We start from the raw sequence: 22,807 nt of genomic DNA on the forward strand, positions 1-22,807 counted from the left end.
TGCCACATGCCTGTAGTCCCAGCTACTCGGGAGGCTGAGGCAGGTGAATCGCTTGAACCTGGGAGGCAGAGGTTGCAGTGAGCCGAGATCAGGCCACTGTACTCCAGCCTGGGCGGCAGAGCGAGACTCCATCTCAAAAAAAAAAAGAAAGAAAGAAAGGAAATGATATAATTTCTAGTATGTAAGTATCAACATAATTAAAAAAAAAACTGTTGGGTCACTGTTTTAAATGTATGTAATATAAATACCATAATGATGTGATACCATCATCCATTTGAGGAATAAATGAAGAAACTTTTCTTTAATGGTCTAATATTACATTTATTCCTTTTCCTCCTTGAAATTGACAGAGAAATTTCCATTCCCCTTTCGCCACATAGTTTTATCTTAATATAATGCTATTTTTATTTTATTTTATTTTATTTTTTTGAGACGGTGTCTCACTCTGTTGCCCAGGCTGGAGTGAAGTGGCGCGATCTTGGCTCACTGCAAGCTCCACCTCCCAGGTTCACGCCATTCTCCTGCCTCAGCCTCCTGAGTAGCTGGGACTACAGGCGCCCGCCACCATGCCCGGCTGATTTTTTTTTTATATTTTTAGTAGAGATGGAGTTTCACCGTATTAGCCAGGATGGTTTCGATCTCCTGACCTCATGATCCACCTGTCTTGGCTTCCCAAAGTGCAGGGATTACAGGCATGAGCCACCGTGCCTGGCCGTATAATGCTGTTTTTAAATAGCAGGTCTTTTATTGTATATCTCTGCTACAAAAAATTTATAAACAGAATTTTAAAAAAATTTCCCAAGACCATAAGGCACTAAACACTAAAAAATGTCTTCTGGACTTACTATTATAATTATTTTACTAAATTGATCGATTAAATAATGTAGTATATTACAACTGTTGATCATTATCAAGCATAACTTTTTTGGAAGCATCACTTAGTGAGATGGAATGGATGTTAGGGAGTTGTTTATAGTTCTTTGTTTAAAAATGGCCTCAGACAACAGTATTTTGAAATGTCCTTTTGAGATTTCTATACTTCCCATTAATTCACCCTGATACAATTTGGGTTGAGTGAAAGTTAGACATTTGTGTGTGTATGTGTGTGAAGAGAAAGAAGGATGATTGTGAAAGAGAGGGTTAGCTATTTTAGAAAAGTTGCTTTTATGGGCAGTCCACTAGAATGAGTGCTTTATGAGAGCACAGATTTCATTTTTATTTTTTATCTTTCACCTGTTCACAACTGTATGCCTAGGCCCAGAACAATGACTGGTATATAACAGGCACTCAGTAAATACTTGAGGAATGAATAAATTGAATAAATGAACTTAGGAAAACAAAAACTATTTTATTTAAGGAATCTGGAAATCACATGTTAAATAGTGTATTTTCCTAGGGTTTGTGTGAGTGGGTTTCCACGGCAACATGAAAAACATTGGAAAGAACTCTGTGGTCGAATAGTATTGGATCCTGAATTTATGGTGCAGCTTCTCACAGGGGTGTATTATGCCATGTAAGTAGGTGGAATATAAAATTGTATGAATTCTTCCTAATGTTTAGAAACTTTGAAAATTTCTCTTTCTTCCTTATCAGACACAGTACTGAATCTTTTGTTCCATGATGGGCTTATCTTCTTTTTCTAATATGGTTTCCTTTTAGTACTTTTAAAATAGCCAAAATATAACATAACTAGTCATTAAAATTGGAGTCTAGAAATTGTCAGATTTTCTGTATGAAAAACTATCTGTACATAGTTCATAACCCAGGTTTTCATGAATGCATTAAACAGATTACTCTAAATATCAGCATGTAATAAAAACCAATTTCTGTGAAGAAACATTTGTAAACATAGTATTTAAAATCTGTTTTGTTTTTATAACCAAAAGTGGGATAGTTCACAAATGAAATGACATAACACTTGGTATGAAAGTTTTGCTTCACAACCAAAATAGCAGGACTTGGAACAATTTAAAAAGTTGTGCTGAAGATTAGATATTTGCTCAGGAGAGTAAATGATCTTCTTTATAGGTATAATGGACAGTGGGACCTTGGCCAGGAAGTTCTTGATGATATCATTTATAGAGCCCAGCTAGAGCTTTTTTCTCAACCACTATTGGTAAGTTATTATCTTTACTCTTTATTAAATATACTTGTGCCTTAAAAAGGTACTAGTTTAAAAATGTAAGGCAATCCAAATAATTAGGGGAAAAATTTTATTCCATGGTAACAGTTGGTTAACTGTTAGAGAAAAAACAAAATAGGTTTAGGTCCTTTCCACCTTCCAGTACCAAAATAAAGTTCAGATAAAGTGAATAATTAAATGTTTTGAAATCCTTTAAGAGAGAAGAAAAGGTTCTAAATATTCAGATTTCTAGAGAAGGGAAGACTTTCTAAGCATAAATAATAGGACAAGTCACTAAAATAAGTTTGATTCCCACCTTCCAGCCCCCACATAAACACCTGAATTCTAAGCCATTAGGTTTTTGGGGTTTTTTTTGTTCCTTGTTTTATATTTTTTTGTAGAGACAGGGTCTTTCTGTGTGGCCAAGGCTGTCCCCAGCCTCCCAGAGTGCTGGGATTAAAGATGTGTGACACCACACCCAGCCTATTCCCTCAGTTTTTTAAAATTTATTTTTTATTTTTATTTTGTTTTTGATATGAAGTCTGTCTCTGCCACCCAGACTGGAGTGCAGTGGTGCGATCTTGGCTTACTGCAACCTCTGCCTTATGGGTTCAAGCGATCCTTCCATCTCAGCCTCCCAAGTAGCTGGGATTGTAGGCACCACCATGCCTAGGTGATTTTTTTTTTTTTTTTTTTTTTTGAGACAGAGTCTCACTCTGTCACCTATGCTGGAGTGCGTTTGCGCGATCTCAGCTCACTGCAACCTCCGCCTCCTGGGTTCAAGCGATTCTCCTATCTCAGCCTCCCGAGTAGCTGGGACTACAGGCGCGTGCAACCACACCTGGCTAATTTTTTATATTTTTAGTAGAGATAGGGTTTCACTGTATTAGCCAGGATGGTCTCAATCTCTTGACCTCGTGATCCACTCACCTTGGCCTCCCAAAGTGAATTTTTGTATTTTTAGTAGAGACAGAGTTTCACTATGTTGACCAGGCTGGTCTTGAAAAATCCTGATCTCAAGTGATCTGCCTGCCTCGGCCTCCCAGAATGCTGGGATTACAGGCGTGAGCCACCGCGCCTGGCCTCCATCAGGTTTTTTAAAAGCAAAATTAATATATGCAGGGTACAAACTGAGAAACATATTTTCAGCAGTCATGATATGAATAAGCAAATTAATATTTCATTCTATGTAAAAAGATCTTGGCCGGGCGCGGTGGCTCAAGCCTGTAATCCCAGCACTTTGGGAGGCCGAGATGGGTGGATCACGAGGTCAGGAGATCGAGACCATCCTGGCTAGCACGGTGAAACCCCGTCTCTACTAAAATACAAAAAAACTAGCCGGGCGAGGTGGCGGGCGCCTGTAGTCCCAGCTACTCGGGAGGCTGAGGCAGGAGAATGGCGTAAACCCGGGAGGCGGAGCTTGCAGTGAGCTGAGATCTGGCCACTGCACTCCAGTCCGGGCGACAGAGCGAGACTCCGCCTCAAAAAAAAAAAAAAAAAAAGATCTTGTACTCTCCCACAAAATAAACAAATCTCCAAATGGTAAGTGATCAATTAAAAAACTAATGTAAGGCTGGGTGCGGCAGCTCACACCTGTAATCACAGCACTTTGGGAGGCTGAGGCGGGTGGATCACCTGAGGCCACAAGTTCAAGACCAGCCTGGCCAGCGTGGCAAAACCCCGTCTCTACAAAAAAATACAAAATTTAAGGCCAGGCGCTGTGGCTCACACCTGTAATCCCAGCACTTTGGGGAGGCCAAGGCTGATGGATGACGAGGTCAGCAGTTCAAGACCAGACTGTCCAAGATGGTAAAACCCCATCTCTACAAAAAATTAAAAAAATTAGCCGGGCATGGTGGTGGGCGCCTGGTAATCCCAGCTAATCGGGAGGCTGAGGCAGAGAATTGCTTAAACCCGGGAGGTGGAGGTTGCAGTGAGCCAAGATTGTGCCATTGCTCTTCAGCCTGGGCGACAGAGTGAGGCCCCATCTGAAAAAAAAAAAAAAAATTAGCTGGGTGTGGTGGCGCATGCCAGTAATTCCAGCTGCTTGGGAGGCTGAGGCATGAGAATTGCTTGAACCTGGGAGGCAGAGGTTGCAATGGGCTGAGATCATGCTGCTGCACTCTAGCCTGGGTGACAGAGCAAGACCTTGTTTCAAAAACAAAACAACAAATGTAAATATCCAGTAGTGGAGTGAGGAAGGCATTCTTTATGTTATAGTGGTAGTATGAAACAACTCTGAATATCCCCTGAAGAAGCAGTTTGGTAATGTGTGTTTATTTCTTTGGCCTTCTATCCCATGTCTAGCAATGTATTCCAGGAAACTAAACTTAAATTTAATACCGAAATTATAAATACCGAAGACAATGTATTATAAGCACAACATTGCAGTTTTATTTCTAATTGCAAAGGAATAAAAACAGTCTAAATGTCCCACAGCAGAAAATGATTTAAGTTACATAATATTTACTTGATGAGATTATATATATGAGGTTTTATATTAAAGGGAAGTGCTAGCTTGTATGAGGTAGAAAAACAGCATACAACTATTTTTTAGATCTAGACAGGACAGAGGAAACATATAAAATGCTATAATAGTTGTCTAGGTGATTTGACTGTGAATTTTATTCCTTTCCAATTTCCTAAGCTTTTGTAGTATTTTGATAACAGTATTCTTAAAAATACTATTTTCTACTTGCAGCATTGTAAGAATACAGCTTTTTATTTCATTGTTTCAAAAAATCACTATTATTTTTTGAGACAGGGTCTCACTGTGTCACCCATGCTGGAGTACAGTGGTGTGATGACAGTTCACTGTAACCTGCACCTTCTGGGCTCAAGTGGTCCTCCTGCCTCAGCCTCCTGAGTAGGTGGGACTACAGGTGCATACCAGCACACCTGGCAAATTTTTGTATTTTTTTGTGGAGACGAGGTCTCACCTTGTTGCCCAGGCTGGTCTCAAATTCCTGGACTCAAGTGATCTGCCTGCTTCAGCCTCTCAAAGTGGTGGGATTACAGGCATGAGCCACCTTGCCTGGCTCAGCTTTTTAAAAGCCATTTTATTTATATCATTTTAAAATGATTTTAAGCGCCGGCGCAGTGGCTCACGGCCTGTAATCCCAGCACTTGGGAGCCGAGACGGGCGGATCACGGAGGTCAGACTATCGGAGACCATCCTGCTAACACGGTTAAACCCCCGGTCTCTACTAAAAACGCAAAAAAATTAGCCGGAGCGTCCGCGCGGCGGCCTTTAGGTCCCAGCTTACTTGGGAGGCTGAGGCACGGAGAATGGCGGGAGCCCGGAGCGGAGCTTCAGTGAGCCGAGATCCGGCCACTGCCACTCCAGCCTGGGTGGACAGAGGCCAAGACTCTTGCTTCTCAAAAAAAAAAAAAAAAAAAAAAAAATATTTTAAGCTAAATATAAATTTATCGAGGTAGCATTTGCAGTAATTCTCCATTTGAATTCCCATTTGTTTCCTAATCTTACCCTAAGAGTTATATTAAAACAAATGGATAAAAAGATTTAAAAATTACATCATCATAGTAGTACCGTGAACTTATGAAACTCTTTAATAGTTGATCCTTTCAACAATCTTGTAAATTAAGTAGAGGTGGCATTTCCAAGGCAATACAGGTAAAGAGATTAGTAACTCTAGTTACAGTATTCCTTTATTGTCCATGGTCTCTGAGGGACACAATAATAATAACCTTTTTCCCTATTCAAATCTAGAGCCATATGATAAACAGAAAAATAGTTGGTATATGGGGAACAAGTATTTTCATTACTGTTAAAAGCTAAATTGAAAGACTTTCCTCCACATCTAGACCTTGGAACAGCCCACTGGCAAGAATGTTTGAGTGAGCAGATCAGGCACACCCATCCAGGCTGCTTAATTCCACGTGGGCTTGTCCAAGTAGAGAGGGAAGGAGCAAGACAATCCTTTAGCTCAAGATTTTTGCTAGATTAGTACAACCCAGTTAGGAAACATGGATCAGTCAAATGGCAATTACCAGTTATGTCACTTTCCTCTTCAGGGAGCAGAAAATGGTAGGACAAAATGCCAGAAGTATTTAGCGAACATTTCTCCTCATGTAAACAGAAGAGTGGAGAACATCCTAATGTTTTATCAGAGATTAAATTTTGCATGTTATTTATCTGAAGAATCAGACAATTCTAAATTGTCTCATAATCAGAGTTTACATGTTAATTCTTTCTTTGGCATGCTTTTTGTCTTTGAAAGTCAATAATTTTAAGGCATAATTGGGGTATGTGACTCATATTTTAGAAATTCTCATTTGAAAAGCCTGCTTAAAAGAATACAGAACAACAAAGATACATTTATTAAACATTATAATGCAAATTTTAAATACATATTCAAAAGTTATGGACACATGCAGTATAAACAAAAACTGCATATTGATTGTAAACTTGTATAGACTTATATTATCATTTTAGGTTGCCAATGCCATGAAAAACTCATTACCATTTGATGCTCCTGATTCTACACAAGAAGGCCAGAAAGTCCTTAAAGTTGAAGTCACTCCAACAGTGCCGAGGATTTCTCGGACTGCAATTACAACAGCTTCAATCCGTCGTCATAGATGGAGAAGAGAAGGTGAGTACAAAATCCCCATAGTCCACACATGGAGTCAATTAAATTTGTCACTGTTTTTACAGACTGTCTTAGCACATGATATTAAAAGACCCTGTGTAAAGTACATTTTTTTTTGTTAAAAATATCACTAGAAATGTGACTAAATGTCTAAAGTTATTTTAATATGTATTTATAAAATAGATGTTTAGATTGCTGTATGAAGATTAAAACAAAATAAGATGAGGTTAATTTTGTCTTTTTTTGAACTAAATAAGAAAATAGGAAAGAAGTTGCTTTAATCTTGTTACCATACTGGAAAAAAAAAGGTGCACGTATGAGCACTGTGGGAAAAACTATATAACTGGCCAAACTAACAGTATAATGCAAGCTATTCATAAAATGATTTATTCTTGATTTTGGATTTTTATCTTTGCCTTTCCTTTTTTTGTAAGTGCTGAATCCAGCAGTATTTCATACACATGGTACTTGAATAGTCAAGCTGTCTTGCCTAAGAGATACTGCCATTTTAATGATCCTGATTTTTCTGTCTTAATTCATTTGCAAACCTCACATTGTTCATCTGCTGCCTTATGTGTGTGCATGCTGTGCACACACATGTAACTATATAAATAGTGTTTGTGTTTATATCATATCCATATATACATTTTCTTATCTGCCTGGGTCAAAATGCTCAGAAAATAATAGAGCAGCATAAAAGCACTAAAATTTTATATGTTGAATCCCAGATGGCTTTGACTTCTCAAACGAGGCTGACTCGAGTATTCCTGGCTCCCCGATCCAACACGGCTCCACTGACCTAGGGATCAAACGTGTGCAAGAGGGGGAGGTGCTGGTGCGCAGGACCCCTGAGCATGGCTCACCCGAGCCCAACTCAGCAACAGCCACAACAGAGGGTAGGACAGAGATGAGGAGGCAGAAGTCAGTGAGGCAGTTGCTGGAGAAGGATCCTGGCTCTCTATCCCCAAGCAGAGCATCTTTCCATTCTAATGTGTGTTTCCAGTACCCCAGGGTGTATTAGCTTCTCCTTGCAAAGCACCCTCCCTCCTCATATGCATAGCACCAGATCAGGTGCAATCTTTAGTTACCATTTGTTCTGGTCTGAAGTCTGCATCCTGTGTAATCAAGGAACAGCTTGGCATGGCTACTAACAAGGCAGGGTCCTGTCTCCAAAAGGTCTGCAAATGCTTGGAATTTTTTTTATTACTGAGCATGTTTATTCTAACATTAGGAAAGAAAAATGCACCCAGTGGACATGAGCCTTATTCATCAATATGAATGATTTTAATTATACAATAATTTATTCTTTAAAATTTTTGAAGAGAGTTTTAAAACATTAGCATATTATCTTTAAGATATTGAAGTGGAGCCAGCTGGTTTATGTGTAATTCTGTGGTGTTCAATGAAGAATTTCTTAGCTCTTTGACCAAGTATGCTGATGTTCATTGGCTTTATCATCTGTAGATTAAGTTGCTTAGGTCTAACTAGTAAACTACTGACACCTTCTATAAATGTGCTGTCCTGATGCACAGTACGTTTTACAATTTATTGTAAATAATGGTGGTATTAAATTCAATGGAATTAAAATGTATTATTATATTTAGAGGTCAGATATCCTAGTAGAGCCTTATTTCTATAATGTAGGTATCACAACATGGAGGGGTTTTTAAATACCCTTCCCTCGAACCCCCATCTGCAAAAGAATGCTTCTCTTTGTTGGGAAAGTATTTACTTGCTGTTTTGCATGTAATGCCATAGGAATTAGCTTTGTAAAGGAGGGAACTGTAGCCAGTTTTTAAAAAGTTATTTAATGTATTGCTACTGTGGATCCTTTATACTTATTTATTAAATCAAGCAAGTAGCTTTAAATGAGGTTATATATTTTTACTTAAAGACCAAACATACATAAAGCAGTTAATTTCCACCATAGGGAACTCTCTTGCTCTTTGGTGCATTAGAAATTTGAGCATGCTCAGTAAGAATCTAAATCTACCCTCTGTTCCCTTGCCCATTTACCCAGATTGACCTTATTTCATTTAACAGTGTTGCATGTGCATGACCCAGGGACCCAAAAAAGTTGATGCTGTTTGAGAGATCCTTTAAATGGCTCTGAAAGATGCAGCCTTCCCTTTATTCCCTGTATCTTATTACATTATCCCTAGGAGTAAGTTTTATCTTGTATAAACATGTAACAATAAGATGATGAATAGATGTGGAACCTAGAGTTGGCCTAAACTGAACATTCTTGAATGACTGAGCCACTTGATATTTATCTACTACTATTGCTAGAATATTGGAAGTATTTATGCTAAATATAGTACCATGTTAATCAACAGTTGCTCAAATTCCAGAAAGTGTAGGATTAGGTTGAAGCATTCCTTCAAATACATCAAGTCATACACTTTGAAACAAATGAACCAAAATAGTAGTTCCTTTTTAATATCCTATAAAATATTAAAATATCCTATTTTAATATCTATCACTGGTAAAATTTCAATTTGGGGGAGGGAGGGAGAAGGTGTAGTCACAAGGAAAGAGGAATGTTTCCTTTTTTTTTGAGACGGAGTCTCGCTCTGTCGCCCAAACTGGAGTGCAGTGGCCGGATCTCACCTCACTGCAAGCTCCGCCTTTTGGGTTCACGCCATTCTCCTGCCTCAGCCTCCCGAGTAGCTGGGACTATAGGTGCCCGCCACCTCGCCTGGCTAGTTTTTTGTATTTTTTAGTAGAGATGGGGTTTCACCAGGTTAGCCAGGATGGTCTCGATCTCCTGACCTTGTGATCTACCCGTCTCGGCCTCCCAAAGTGCTGGGATTACAGGCATGAGCCACCGCGCCTGGCCGAATATTTCCTTATTTTACCTTTTAATCCAGATTGTTTGTAGTTTTATTTATTTATTTTTTTGAGGCAGGATCTCACTCACATCACCCAGGCAGGAGTACAGTGGCACAATAAAGGCTCACTGTAGCCTCAACTTCCTGGGCTCAAGTGATCCTCCCTCCTCAGCCTCTGGAATAGCTAGGACTACAGGCATGCCACCACAGCCGGCTAGTTTTTTGTATTTTTAGTAGAGATGTGGTTTTGCCATGTTGCCTAGGCTGGTCTCAAACTCCTGGGCTCAAGCAATCTGCCCACCTCAGCCTCCCAGGGTGCTGGGATTACAGGCATGAGCCACCACCCTGGCCTATTTGTAGTTTTAAATCAATATTAACAGAAGCCAAATGTATAGGTAAAGTCAGCCATGAATAGAAATGTTCATTAAAAATCCATTTCATAGCTTCTTGGGGTTCAATGTAAATACAAAAAGGAATAAAAAAAAAAAAAGAAAAAAAATCAATTTCAGATGTCTCCTCTTCGGACCAGGAATGTATTGTTATCACCTTTGGAGAAAATTACAAAGGAAAAATGTTTTGAGACACAGTTGCCTTTTTCTTTCTTGAGGGTTTCTTCTCGATCCCCAGATGGTCTCACTCTGTTGCCCAGGCTGGAGTGTAGTCGCACAGTCATAGCTCACTGTAACCTCAAACTCCTGGGCTCCAGCAAACCTCTGGCCTCACCCTTCTCAGTAGCTAGGACAACAGGCATGTCACCATGCCCAGTTAATTTTTAAATTGTTTGTAGAGATGGGGTCTTGCTATGTTGTACGGACTAGTCTCAAACTCCCAGGCTCAAGCACTCCTCCTGTCTTGGCCTCCCCAGGTGGGATGCACTGCACCCAGCCTCCTTAAGATTCATAGCTTACTACCACCTCGAATTCCTGGACTTAAGTGATCCTCCCACCTCTGCCTTCTCAGTAGCTGGGACTATAGGTGGGTGCCATCACATCTGGCTAATTTTTTAACTTTTTATGGAGATAGGATCTTGCTATTTGCCCAGGCTGGTCTCAAACTCCTCAACTCAAGGGATCTGCCTGTTTTGGCTTCCCAAAATGTTGGGATTACAGGTGTCAGCCACCATACCCCACCAAACAGAAGAAAGGAAATTACTAAAACCTATGAAAAGTTTTGGTAATTCTGAACTCTGCTGAAGCTTTTGGATTAACATAGATTATTGACTAGTTTTCTGCTATGATGGTTTTAAATAATTTTACAATTAAAATTGGGTTTATTACATGTTGAAATTGAAGAGACAATATAAGCCCATCACCTACTTTTCTCCTGATGTCGAGTACATTCTATTTGTGACTTTTAAAGCTGGAGTTAAGATTATTACTAAACTGGCCAGGCACGATGGCTCATGCCTATAATCCCAGCACTTTGGGAGGCCCAGGCAGGTGGATTGCTTGAGCCCAAGGGTTCGACACCAGCCTGGGCAACATGGCAAAACCCCCGTCTCTACAAAATATACAAAAATTAGCCAAGCATGGTGGCACATGCCTGTAGTCCCAGCTACTTGAGAGGCTGAGGTGGGAGGATCACTTGAGCCTGGGAGGTTGAGGCTACTGTGGGCTGTGATCATGCCACTGCACTCCAGCCTGTGCAACAGAGTGAGACCTTGTCTCAAAAAATATATAATAAAAATAAACAAATGTTTTTTAAAATTATTACTAAACTGAAGACAATACCTGTGATTAAAGTATAATCAGTATTCCATTATATATACTAAGCATTTCTTAGTATATAAAATATCAATAGATTCTCTTGCATGGTGGCTTTTATGTTATCATCTTTTTTATGGCCATATTGCTTGGGCATCAGATCTGCATGTAGCAAGATTCAGAAGCTAGCACTAAGTCTCTCAGTCTCCTTTCCTAATAAATATACCTAATGATACATTTCTGTTCACTCCCAGTTTTATATCACTAATATTAATTCTGACCCAATAACTATCCTTCCTTGGGCATTTTGGAGTTCTTTATACTAATTGTAAGTAAATTACTAAAATGTGTCATATGAATATAAAGTTTTTATTTTGAGGTATATTATAAAAGTACATTATATACAGTTCTTTTGAAGAGGTTGAGAGAAGTGGTGTCAGCTGCTACTGTTCTTAGCAAATGCATTTTCATATGGCTTTGCATGATGATTAAAGATTATTAAACTGCTGGATATAATAAGGTGCCTTTTGCTTTAAGGATAGCTTATTTCATTCTTTAGAAGGAAGAAAATAATCCATATGAGTAAATGTAGCTAAGTAAATAGTTTATTTTTCCAGGTACTATGTTAAATAAAAGATTGTGTTTAAATATTTTGTATATATTTTGCTTAGGTAACCTGTATCTCTAATATTTGTTTAGATTCTTTCCTAACATTTTTACCTTACCTGTAATGTTGATATCTGTTTTGTAGATTCAGATTAAACTTTATGGCAGTCTGGAAAATGTATTTAATGAGGTAGCAAGCCAATACGAGTTACTGAAAGAAGCAAATGTATTACTTTCTAAGAGAATGTTTATCATACTCTCAGTAAGAGAAGTGGCTTTCTGTAAACTGCAAGCTCAATATATTATATATTCTTCTCTTCTTCCCACAAAAACCCAAGATAAGAATTCTGTTGTTGGCCGGGAGAGGTGGCTCACGCCTGTAATCCCAGCACTTTGGGAGGCTGAAGTGGGCAGATCACTTGAGGTCAGGAGTTGGAGACCAGCCTGGCCAACATGGTGAAACCCCATCTCTACTAAAAATACAAAAATTAGCTGGGCGTGGTAGTGCACGCCTGTAATCCTAGCTACTCGGGAGGGTGAGGCAGGAGAATTACTTGAACCAGGGAGGCAGAGGTTGCAGTGAGCTGAAGATCGTGCCACTGCACTCCAGTCTGGGTGACAGAGTGAGACTCTGTCTCAAAAAAAAAAAAAAAAAAAAAAAAAAAAAAAAAAAAAAAAAAATTATTTTGTTAACTGCAGTTTCTGCATGAAACGAAATGTGATGGGACACTATAGTATTTTGTGATTATGACATCTCAATACTAAGAATCTAAAATATTACAGAAATAATTACATAAAATATTATCAAAACATATGATATAGAAAATATAAATCCTTCTTAAATACTTCTGCTGGTTCCCTACCACTGCTCTCTGATAATATTTTCTTCACATTAATTGATCAAAATATGGAAACCAGTGAGTAGAAAAGGCCATAAAATATGACTGTGAAGTTACAGAAGCAATATAGTTTTGAGTTATTTTTAAAAATTGCTAGTTCCATGTTAAAGGTTCTAAAGCCATATAGAAGCAGTTAACCAACTACTGAGTAAATATAAATTTTATTATAGTTAAAAAGAGTTTGGCCTGTAAGCATAAATGAGTTTTTGGTATAATTCTGGGTAACCGGAATTAGAAGAGGGTCTCTTGCACATCTTATGGTGGGTTAAAGAAGGTATGAGGGGCAAAGTTGTTGTTGTTGTTTTTTTTTTCCAGTAGGTAGATATGGTCATTTCAGAAAAAGAATGATAGAGTGCATTATAAAAATTTATGTTAACTGTTGTATTTTACCTAGTTGTTTTACATGCCTAAATATTGACAATATACTAGATATGTTTGTGGATAGTTTTACAAAAACTGGACTAAATAAAGCTAAATTAACATGTTTGAGCATAGTAGAATTCTGTGTAGATTAAGATTTCCCCTAAATTATTTAGGGGAAGTGTTGATAGTAGGGCCATTGACAACCTATAGCAAGCATTACCCAAGAGATAAGGTCAGTATTGTTATTCACAGCTGCTTCTTATTTAATTAGCTATTGCTGAGTCTGTCTGATTTGTTTTCTTAGGTGCTGAGGGTGTAAATGGAGGAGAGGAGTCTGTAAACCTGAATGATGCAGATGAAGGATTTTCATCAGGGGCTTCCCTCAGCAGTCAGCCAATTGGGACCAAACCATCCTCCTCTTCTCAGAGGGGAAGCTTAAGGAAAGTAGCAACTGGGCGTTCAGCCAAGGATAAAGAAACAGCCTCTGCCATCAAATCCAGTGAGAGCCCTCGAGATTCAGTAGTTCGCAAGCAGTATGTACAGCAACCAACTGATCTTAGTGTAGATTCAGTTGAGCTGACACCAATGAAGAAACACCTGAGCCTGCCTGCTGGCCAGGTGGTGCCAAAAACCAATAGCTTAAGTCTAATCCGGACAGCCAGTGCTTCTTCAAGTAAATCATTTGACTATGTAAATGGCAGTCAAGCAAGTACCAGCATTGGGGTTGGCACTGAGGGAGGTACTAATTTAGCAACTAAGAATGCTAATCGATACTCAACTGTCAGTCTGCAGGAAGACCGGCTAGGTCAAGCTGGCGAAGGTAAAGAGCTTCTCAGCCCAGGAGCCCCCTTAACCAAGCAGTCTCGATCCCCAAGTTTCAATATGCAGCTAATATCCCAGGTGTAGTTTTGACATCCTCCCTCATCTTTCTGCTTACCTTTTAAACTGAACATTTCATTGTGCAAGAAGACACTTCATCCCACATTGTGAAAATATTGGTCACTGTTATCAGATTTCATTTAGTTTAGGTATCTTCATACTGTATTTTGTATCAAAACAGCAATAAGGTTTTCTTTATCCCTCTTTCCTACATCTTCACGTATTCCTTGTAAATGTGTTTGTGAAGCAGTATAAAATGTTTGCCTTTTCCATGCCTTCCTTTCTCCTTGGGTGATGTGCAATCCATTGTAGGCTGATCGGTCCCATTTCAACACTGTGAGACTGAGGATATGTTAGAGGAAATGGTGTATATGATCCCTATGAAACGATTCTTTGGCTTTTGTTTAAAAACAAAACAAAACGGGTTTGTTCTCGTCATCTAGAGAACTATGAAGATTACTGGATCATATTTTTTTCTCTCAACCAGGAGTGCCTCAGAGATTCTGCTATGACTTTGGACTTCTCTGAGTCTGTGCAATCATTTTCTGGAGAAGCATGGGGAAAGGTGGTAGACTGCTGCACTTTTTCATTAAAATGAGGGTAGCTCTTTCTCCACCCCCCCATCTCCTTTATCCCGAAGACATAAATGTTCAATTACGGAGGCATTTAAATCAAGTTGTGACCACCTCCATTGGAGGACAGGGCTCTAAGTTGATTGTGTAATTGATAATGCACTTTCTCAATGGCTCTATAGTCATTATTAACATGTCTTCCCTCTTCCCCACAAGGACATACAAGGTCATTTCTGTCCTTCAAGTTTGGCCAACTAACAAATCAGAATCTGAGGGGCATGTTCTATTTCCCAGGAATGATTGACACTTTGGTGCTGGGGTTTTGTGGGGGGAGGGGTGGTTTTTGTTTAGCTTGTGTGGAGATTGTGTGTGTGAGAGGAGATTTTGATTCTTTTTTTTCTTTTCCTTTGTGAGCTGATGGCTGAAGTATAACAGTACATCTTCAGGTAAAGAGAGGGATTTCTCAATCTACTTTGTTATGTCAGACTATAAGAGAAACCCTTTCAGCTGCTTTTTAGATGTACCTAAATTCAGTCAGATATTTTGGATTAAGAAACCTAAAGTCCTGATACATTACATACTCCAAGGAAATATATCAGGGACAGACAATTGGCTGAAAACACTGATACTTCAATGTGACACATTTTTATAGAACATTTCTACCAGGGGGTACTGACCTTGATTTCTCCTATAAGGACCACACTGCCTTTGTGTTTAATGTAATGCAATTTGTGTACCTTCTAATCATATATCTGCAGTTTCTCATTTTTATAAAACTTTGAAATCATGCCAGTAAGCTAGATGTTGAATGTATGTAAGTAGCATTTGGTAACTGCTAAGAGGTTACAAAAACATTATTGGTATAAAAAATTTTCTTAGTTCTGATCTGGTTGGATAAGATTTTATCATAACCTCTTCTGGGTCTCAGGCTCTGATGTTTGAAAAAGAAGGGAATATATTGGGTTTTAAAAAATCAGTGTATTGTGACTTAAACTGTTGTAAGTTATCCTTCCACAGAATACATCAGAGCTATTAGTGCTTTGTACATTTAGATGTTTTACTTGATTATTGTTTAAGAAAATATACTGAATTTATAGAAAGCAAGTATTCTCCTAATTAACAAAAGTTAAAATTTTATCCCTACCATTAAAATTACAATAGATTTTGATAAATAACAGAAAAAAATGCCTTTTTTTTCACACCTAGCAATGCTCCCATTTTTATTGTAAGAACTTTCTTTTTTCCCTAAGAGACTTTCTGTTAGACTCTTTATATATGAGATGCTTGTTTGAATTTGGTAGTCTGTAACATTTTCCAGCTCATGTGAAAATGGAAAACTAGAACCTGAACTAGTATAATGTTGCCAAAGTCCGGGGTAAAGCTAAAAGTTGATAAATAGACAATTTATTGATTTGTGTGTGTGTGTATATATATATATATATGGTGTGTATATGTATATATCACAAAGTTGTATTTTAAATATCCTTTCTTTTAATTTAAGGGATGTCAAATAAATGAAAGGAGTTTAAAAATAGCCAAAATAAATGAGCTGTAAAGGTCTATAACATACTAAAAAAGGCAGTTTCAGGTATGTAAGGAAAGGAGCATTATACTTACCTAGAAAGTGAAACCTTGGCTATGGCTGGAGGTCAGTCACTTTATGGCATAAATTATGGTTTTATCCGAGAGGTAAAAAGACTGTTTTCAATTCAAATTGTGCATTTATTGGCATCTAAATCTAGCATGATTTTACTTAAAGCACAAAAGAAATACCACACAATATCAAATTACAGCAAAAGTTACAATAAATACAACAAAATTTTCCTTTGGCTAGAAATCTTATGTTATACCTGAAAAATTGGTTTTAAAAAATGTTCATCATGGCCGGGCGCGGTGGCTCATGCCTGTAATCCCAGCACTCTGGGAGGCTGAGGTGGGCGAATCACAAGGTCAGGAGTTCGAGACCAGCCTGGCGAAACCCTGTCTCTACTAAAAATACAAAAAATGAGCAGGGCATGGTGGCAGGCGCCTATAATCCCAGCTACTCGGGAGGCTGAGGCAGGAGAATCGCTTGAACCCAGGAGGTGGAGGTTGCAGTGAGCTGAGAACGTGACACTGCATTTCAGCCTGGGCGACAGTGCAAGACTCTGTCTCCAAAAAAAATAAAAAGTTTATCTTAGAGGATTTTATTTATCTGTATGTATATATATATATATATATGCTTGTATGTATACATACACACATTAACATTTTATGACCCTGTAACATTTGTTTTCTATTCTTTTAGGTGATATGAGTTGACCTCAGTGAAGAAACATTCCGTTTAGTCTAAACCTTGCATTCAGGGTCTTACAGCAGATTTCTTGTGCAATAATTATTATTAGTTAAAATGGAAGGCGTTAGTTTAACAAACTGAGAGTCAAATTTTCTAAGTTTTCAACTATGCATTTTAACATGCATTATTTTTGGCATTTAATTTAAAATAGTTTGTTTCAGATATACAACAGCTGTTACAGATATATGCCAGCAATATTCATACTTTTTAAACAAGCTTTTGTTGTATATTTCCTAATTTCCATAAGTCTAACCATCTATGAAAAAGATATTTAGGGAGAAAATACTTGTTTTCTGTAATAAAACAAATAGGTTGGTGCCATGTATGCCAAGTTGGATAAAAGAATACAAAGAAATAGCTGAAGGCTTGGGAGCTCTGCTCTGCCACTAATTACTGGAACGCAAACTAAAATGCAAAGTGAATAGTTAACTCAGAAGATTTGATTTTTTGAGACAAGGTCTCACTCTGTCCTCCAGGCTGGAGTGTAGTGGCACTATCATGGCTCACTGCAGCCTCGACCTCCCTGGGCTCAGGTGATCCTCCCACCTCAGCCTCTGGAGTAGCTGGAACTCCAGGCATGCCCCACCATGCCTGGCTAATTTTTGTATTTTTAGTAGAGACGAGGTTTTGCCATGTTGCCCAGGCTGGTCTTGAACTCCTGGGTTTAAGAGATCCACCCACCTGGCGTCCCAAAAGTGCTAGGATTATAGACATAACTACCACACCTGGCCTGAAGACTTTTAAATGTGAAAATATTTTAAGAAGCTAAGGGGAAAATCGTTATTTTAAAATCCTGATCCCCTTACCTTTACCCCTTACCATTCCCATTCCTTTCCAATTCACTTTTCTTTGTCTGCTTATGATGGAATCAGAACTGTGCTAAGAAGAAACCCTAGAGATAATCTAGTTAGTCTCCCACTCCCTCACCCCAACATTCATCCTCAAGAAACGGAAGCTCAGAGGTTGTGGTGTGATCAAGGTCATATAACTAAAGCAGAGCCAGAATCAAACCCAGTCTCCTGTGGGTTTGGGGAGGCAGTGGGTTTTTAACTCCATTTTTGCAGTTTCTTTATAGTTCTGGTCTAGTAGTTGGTGAATACAGCACATTAAGAAAAGTGTTAAATCCAAATGTACAGTAATCTAGATGGGGAAGTGTTGGAAATGTTAAGTATATCTACAGATGGAAGGATCAATACATTATTCTAATTTATGCGTATTTTCTGCCACATAACAGTTGTATGCTGCCATTTTATAGTTGAATACATTTGTTGGGATTTATTTAAATGTAAAATAAACCCAATGAAATGGCTTTGATCAGTGTTTTCTAGTTATTTTAAAGTAATTTTTGAGTCAGCCAGCTTTCAGTCACCAGTGTGGCAAGCTAATTATATTGCACAATAGAGTATTGCAAAGTAAAGATTAAATAAACTTGATTCCGTTAATTCTTAATGTAGAAAGAGACTGAATCTTACTTATGCTTAGAGCAAATGCAAGCAATATTTCCTTCTATGATTGAAAAAGGTTTTATAGTGTGAAGCTTATGATTCCATAATGGAACAGTGACCATGATGTCATTTAAAGTGTGTATATACCGTATAAAATGTCTTAAATGCGGTAGTTTCAGCTATATAAGCTCAGTATTTCCAGTCTGTATTCTCAAATTCCAGGTAGTAGCTTTAAATTAATTAAAATTGTTTATTAGACACTGGAATACTGAGAATAACTTCAGATTGTTTTGTTTGCACTACTTTTGTGAATATTTTAATGAAATGGAGTCAATTTTTTAGTACTTCAGTTGTTGACAATCAGCTGTCTCGTTTAAATCTCTGCATGTTCATTTGTAAATAAAAAATGTAGTACCTGTCTTTAGGGGTAGTCCCCTATTTATTACAAACACTGGCAAGGAATATCTCTCCGTTTCTGACCTTGGATTACAAAGTATGTTTTGGGTTTTTCTTTTTTAATCAGTATTTCAGTTACACATTTGTTTTCAGCTTTAAAAAGTTTAACAGGTCATGCCAATGATCAGAAAATCTGTAAGAATTTTAGAGCAATTTTTCTATGTACGGCTATGTTAAACAGTCTGAACATGAGACTTTTTATCTTTCAAGTTGAATGATTATTGTCGTCGTTTTACCACTAAGTTGGTTGAGACACTTACTTGTAATACTTTAATTTTTTAAAAGTGTTTTTAGAAACAAGTTGTTTGAAAACTAATTAGAAATTAGAATATTTGCCTGGTTATGAGAAGATGGAATGCAGTGTAAAACTGTTAACAATGCTAATAAAATTATGAGTCATCACAGTGGTACAGTTTTCCATGCCACGGTGGTCATATTGATAATGTAAGACAAATTTTAGTATTACTTGCATTATGTGTACCTAATAGGTATATCATACTGGTACTGAGCATATATAGAAAATACTATTCATGGAGGAGTCATCACCACCCAACCTCCTTGCCCATGTGGGCATATTTCTTCTGAACCTGACCACACAAGTACAACATTTTAGTAACTTCAGTCTTTTCAGTATTTTTGTAATCTTAGCCATAGTCCTATGAGAAATATATGTAAGAGCAAACAATTCAGGATAGAAATTAGCAGAAAGCTGGGAATGATGTGAAATAACTGGCAGCATAGTACAGAAATGTAGGGTATATGTTTTGCTTCTGGATTTTTAGAAATTGTGTTAATCATGTTTACAAATTAAGGCATATTCAGATGTCTGCTATTATGTTTAATATTGATTTTATAAAAAACAGAATTAGGTGTAGCTTAAAGTATAAAAGTCTCTTTAAAAATGTGTATCTGGAAGTAGGTCTAATAAAGAAATCCTTTTATTTTCAAAGAAATGAACTTAATTGGACAACTCATCCCCAGTTACAGAATTGATACCAATATGGTTTGCTGTATTTGAGTATAAACAGCTCAGTGTTAATTACATCAAAGGAAGTTCTTTACATCTTCATTGATTACAAAATTTACCAAAGAAAATGTATCTACCAAATATAATTTTTAAAGTACTTGTTAAGGAATGAAGCCTCTTTAACATATAAAGTATCTTAAAAATATTCTCATCTGGAAAATAGATTTACAGTAGCTACAAGATTCCATTTTAGGTTTTCTTATGTCAATAAATGTCAATATTTCACACTTCCAGCAAAAGTACCCGTTAAAGACTAAGTCTAAACATTATTCCTCATAGCACAGTTTCTTGTCTCCTTAAATTAAGAATCCTACTCATCAGGATTGAATAAAAAGGGGGATACTCCTAAAATTGGTATATTGTATAATATCATGGGTCGTTTAGGTAAAATTTAGGGGGACATTATGGAAATGTACCTATTTTAAAGGGCAGTGGCAATTATTGTAAGTATAATATTGGTTAAACTGGTAAAGTTTGTTAAATATGTCCATGATCATTCTGAGTGTTTTTTTCTTTGCAGAAAAACAGATTGGATTAAGAAAAGCTAAAACATTCATTTTTTAAAATGTATAGCCCAATAAGAACTGAATAATTTATTTCAAAAGTTAAATAATTTTTTTTGGAAATCATGAAATGTATTTGCATATTAATATTCCAAACAGGTTTTATGTATTGTTTTTTATAGCAGGGAGTAGTTAAAAAGTAATGAATATACTGATCAGCTGTCTTGGAAAGAGAGGATTAGCTTTCTAACAATCACTGATACAGGTTTGGGTTTGGTGGGGGGGGCGGGGGGTTTGTTTTTAAGTTTTATCATCCATACTGAATAGAGAGAGATGCTCCATGTTTAAAAATATTTGTAATAAGTTCATCTACTTGACATTGAATCTTTTTTATTCTTATTCTAAAATTATTCTGCCCTTACATTCAGTTTAACTGGTTAAGTGAAACAGTTTTAGGGTGCAAAATTATTTTCCCACTGTTTTTCTTGTGATAATTTGGGTCTCCTGAGCTATAATTTCTGAAGGATTTTTACTACTTTGGCATTATGTAATCTGATCTCTTTCACACTGGACAAGTAAATAAGAAATATCTCACTTTCATATGTTTGCTTCTCAAAAGGATATGGAATGTACACATCAGCTTTTTTTTTTTTTACCAGCATCAACCTATAACTTGGTATAAACTTCCCAAGTATTTAGAGAATAGTGCTGGTGAAAATTTAAATAGGATAGGTATATAGAAATTACAACTTGTACTGAGTGATGTCCTTTCAACCTAGGACTAGTGACAACCTTCATTTTTTCAGAGCTGAAGAAAAAACCGTGAATTTAAGATCATATTTATTGGTGCATGTAAGCCATTATCCTGTCTTACTGAACCGATTAATGCTGTTGATGTTGAAATGTGAAATGTAGTCACTGTTGACCTTGTAAATATCTGCCAGAGATGAAAAAATATTTTAAGTTATTGTAAATAAAGATGTATAAAATTCAGTATCAGTCTGCAATGCAGAAACATATCTTAGATGTTAAAATACTGTGTTTGAGAGATGTGTAATTTACCCTTAGATGTATCTAGTTACATTAAGAGTGTAAATTTTTTGTACAGTATAAAAATACAGCTCTATTTGGCTTTTAACTGGATTTCCCTGAGTTGATTTTATGTGACCTAAATGTTATACCTTAAAAGGGTCTTTTCATATTTTTTCAAAGTGTACCATTTTAATTATGTATATCTGAACCCTTATATCATACCCTACTACATTAAGGCAGTATATACAATTATATATAACACCACAAAATGAGAAACAAGACAAAGGCAGGTGTGAAATTAATGCATAAAACATGTGCCATATATTTCTGTAGTTAATTGTAGGGGTACAGATTTAGCACTGAACGTTAAAGCAGCCAAATGTAAAGACAGAAGTAAGATTAATTACATAATTTTCAGATATCCTTAAGATTCAACAAGTTTCTCAGGTAAGCACAACTATTTCTAATGTTAAAATATTTTCTTTCCTGGGTCCTTGTAAAGAGGAACCAACATTATTACGATACAATTAACAATACAATTTATGAAGGTGCTTGTTTCTTCACACCCTTACCTGCAGTTAGTTCTCTCATCATTAAACTTTTTGGCCTTTCCCACATTGTCTTTCCTAAAGATACTTTAGCCTTTGTTTGGAACATGGGTTTAATCAAGGGTTAAGCCCTAGGCCCTTTTTCCTTTCCCTTTCTTTATATGCATTTTCTGGGAAAATCTCTTTTGTGCCTTTTTTCTTTATGATTGTTATTCCTTGCTGAGTCAAAGCTTTATTTGCCATTTTATTTCAGATTCAAGCAAACAAAGTACATTATCTTTTTGATATTTATTATCCCTTAATCCAAAGATTGGCAGATCCAGAACCAAGACTGTGTTTTTCTCTTTTGACTCTGGATCTGCATTAGTAAGGATGAGATTCACAAGCTGACAGTTACAATTTTTTCCCTTTATTAGAAATGTAATGGTTGTTCATTTACAAAATACAGAAAAAGGGCCGGGTGTGGTGGCTCACGCCTGTAATCCCAACACTTTGGGAGGCCAAGGTGGGTGGATCACCTGAGGTCAGGAGTTCAAAATCAGCCTGGCCAACATGGTGAAACCCCGTCTCTACTAAAAGTACAAAAATTAGCTGGGCAGGGTGGTAGGCGCCTGTAATCGCAGCTACTAGGAAAGTTGAGGCAGGAGAATCACTTGAACCTGGGGGCGAAGGTTGCAGTGAACCGAGATCGCGCCGTTGCACTCCAGCTTGGGTGACAAGAGCAAAACTCCATCTCAAAAACAAAACAAAAGAAAATATAGAAAAAGTACAATGGGAAAAGTAATATTTTCCTTTAAGGTATTGTAATATAATTGTGATATTAATAGAATAGTGGAGGCACTTTATATATGCACACATATACACACTATCCCT

At 37.3% G+C, this 22,807-nt stretch overlaps 1 protein-coding gene across 5 annotated transcripts in view; it reads left to right on the forward strand.

The window, feature by feature from the left end:
• HYCC2 (hyccin PI4KA lipid kinase complex subunit 2) overlaps positions 1–16,221 on the forward strand; it is an 84,736-nt gene extending 68,515 nt beyond the window's left edge. For 4 of the 5 annotated variants that reach the window (XM_017876003.1, XM_017875975.1, XM_017876005.1 and 1 more), the window contains 5 exons: positions 1,397–1,513; positions 2,029–2,116; positions 6,579–6,738; positions 7,464–7,631; positions 13,442–16,221. In XM_017876003.1, the coding sequence (XP_017731492.1) occupies positions 1,397–1,513; positions 2,029–2,116; positions 6,579–6,738; positions 7,464–7,631; positions 13,442–14,043 (1,135 nt within the window). In that variant the 3' untranslated portion in view covers positions 14,044–16,221. The remainder of the gene's footprint in view (positions 1–1,396; positions 1,514–2,028; positions 2,117–6,578; positions 6,739–7,463; positions 7,632–13,441) is intronic. The other variant, XM_017875993.1, reaches the window with a different exon arrangement.
• The last annotated feature ends 6,586 nt before the right edge of the window (positions 16,222–22,807 follow it).

This window comes from Rhinopithecus bieti, unplaced genomic scaffold (genome assembly GCF_001698545.2).
Source record: "Rhinopithecus bieti isolate Rb0 unplaced genomic scaffold, ASM169854v2 scaffold_980, whole genome shotgun sequence".
Lineage (NCBI taxonomy): Eukaryota > Metazoa > Chordata > Mammalia > Primates > Cercopithecidae > Rhinopithecus > Rhinopithecus bieti.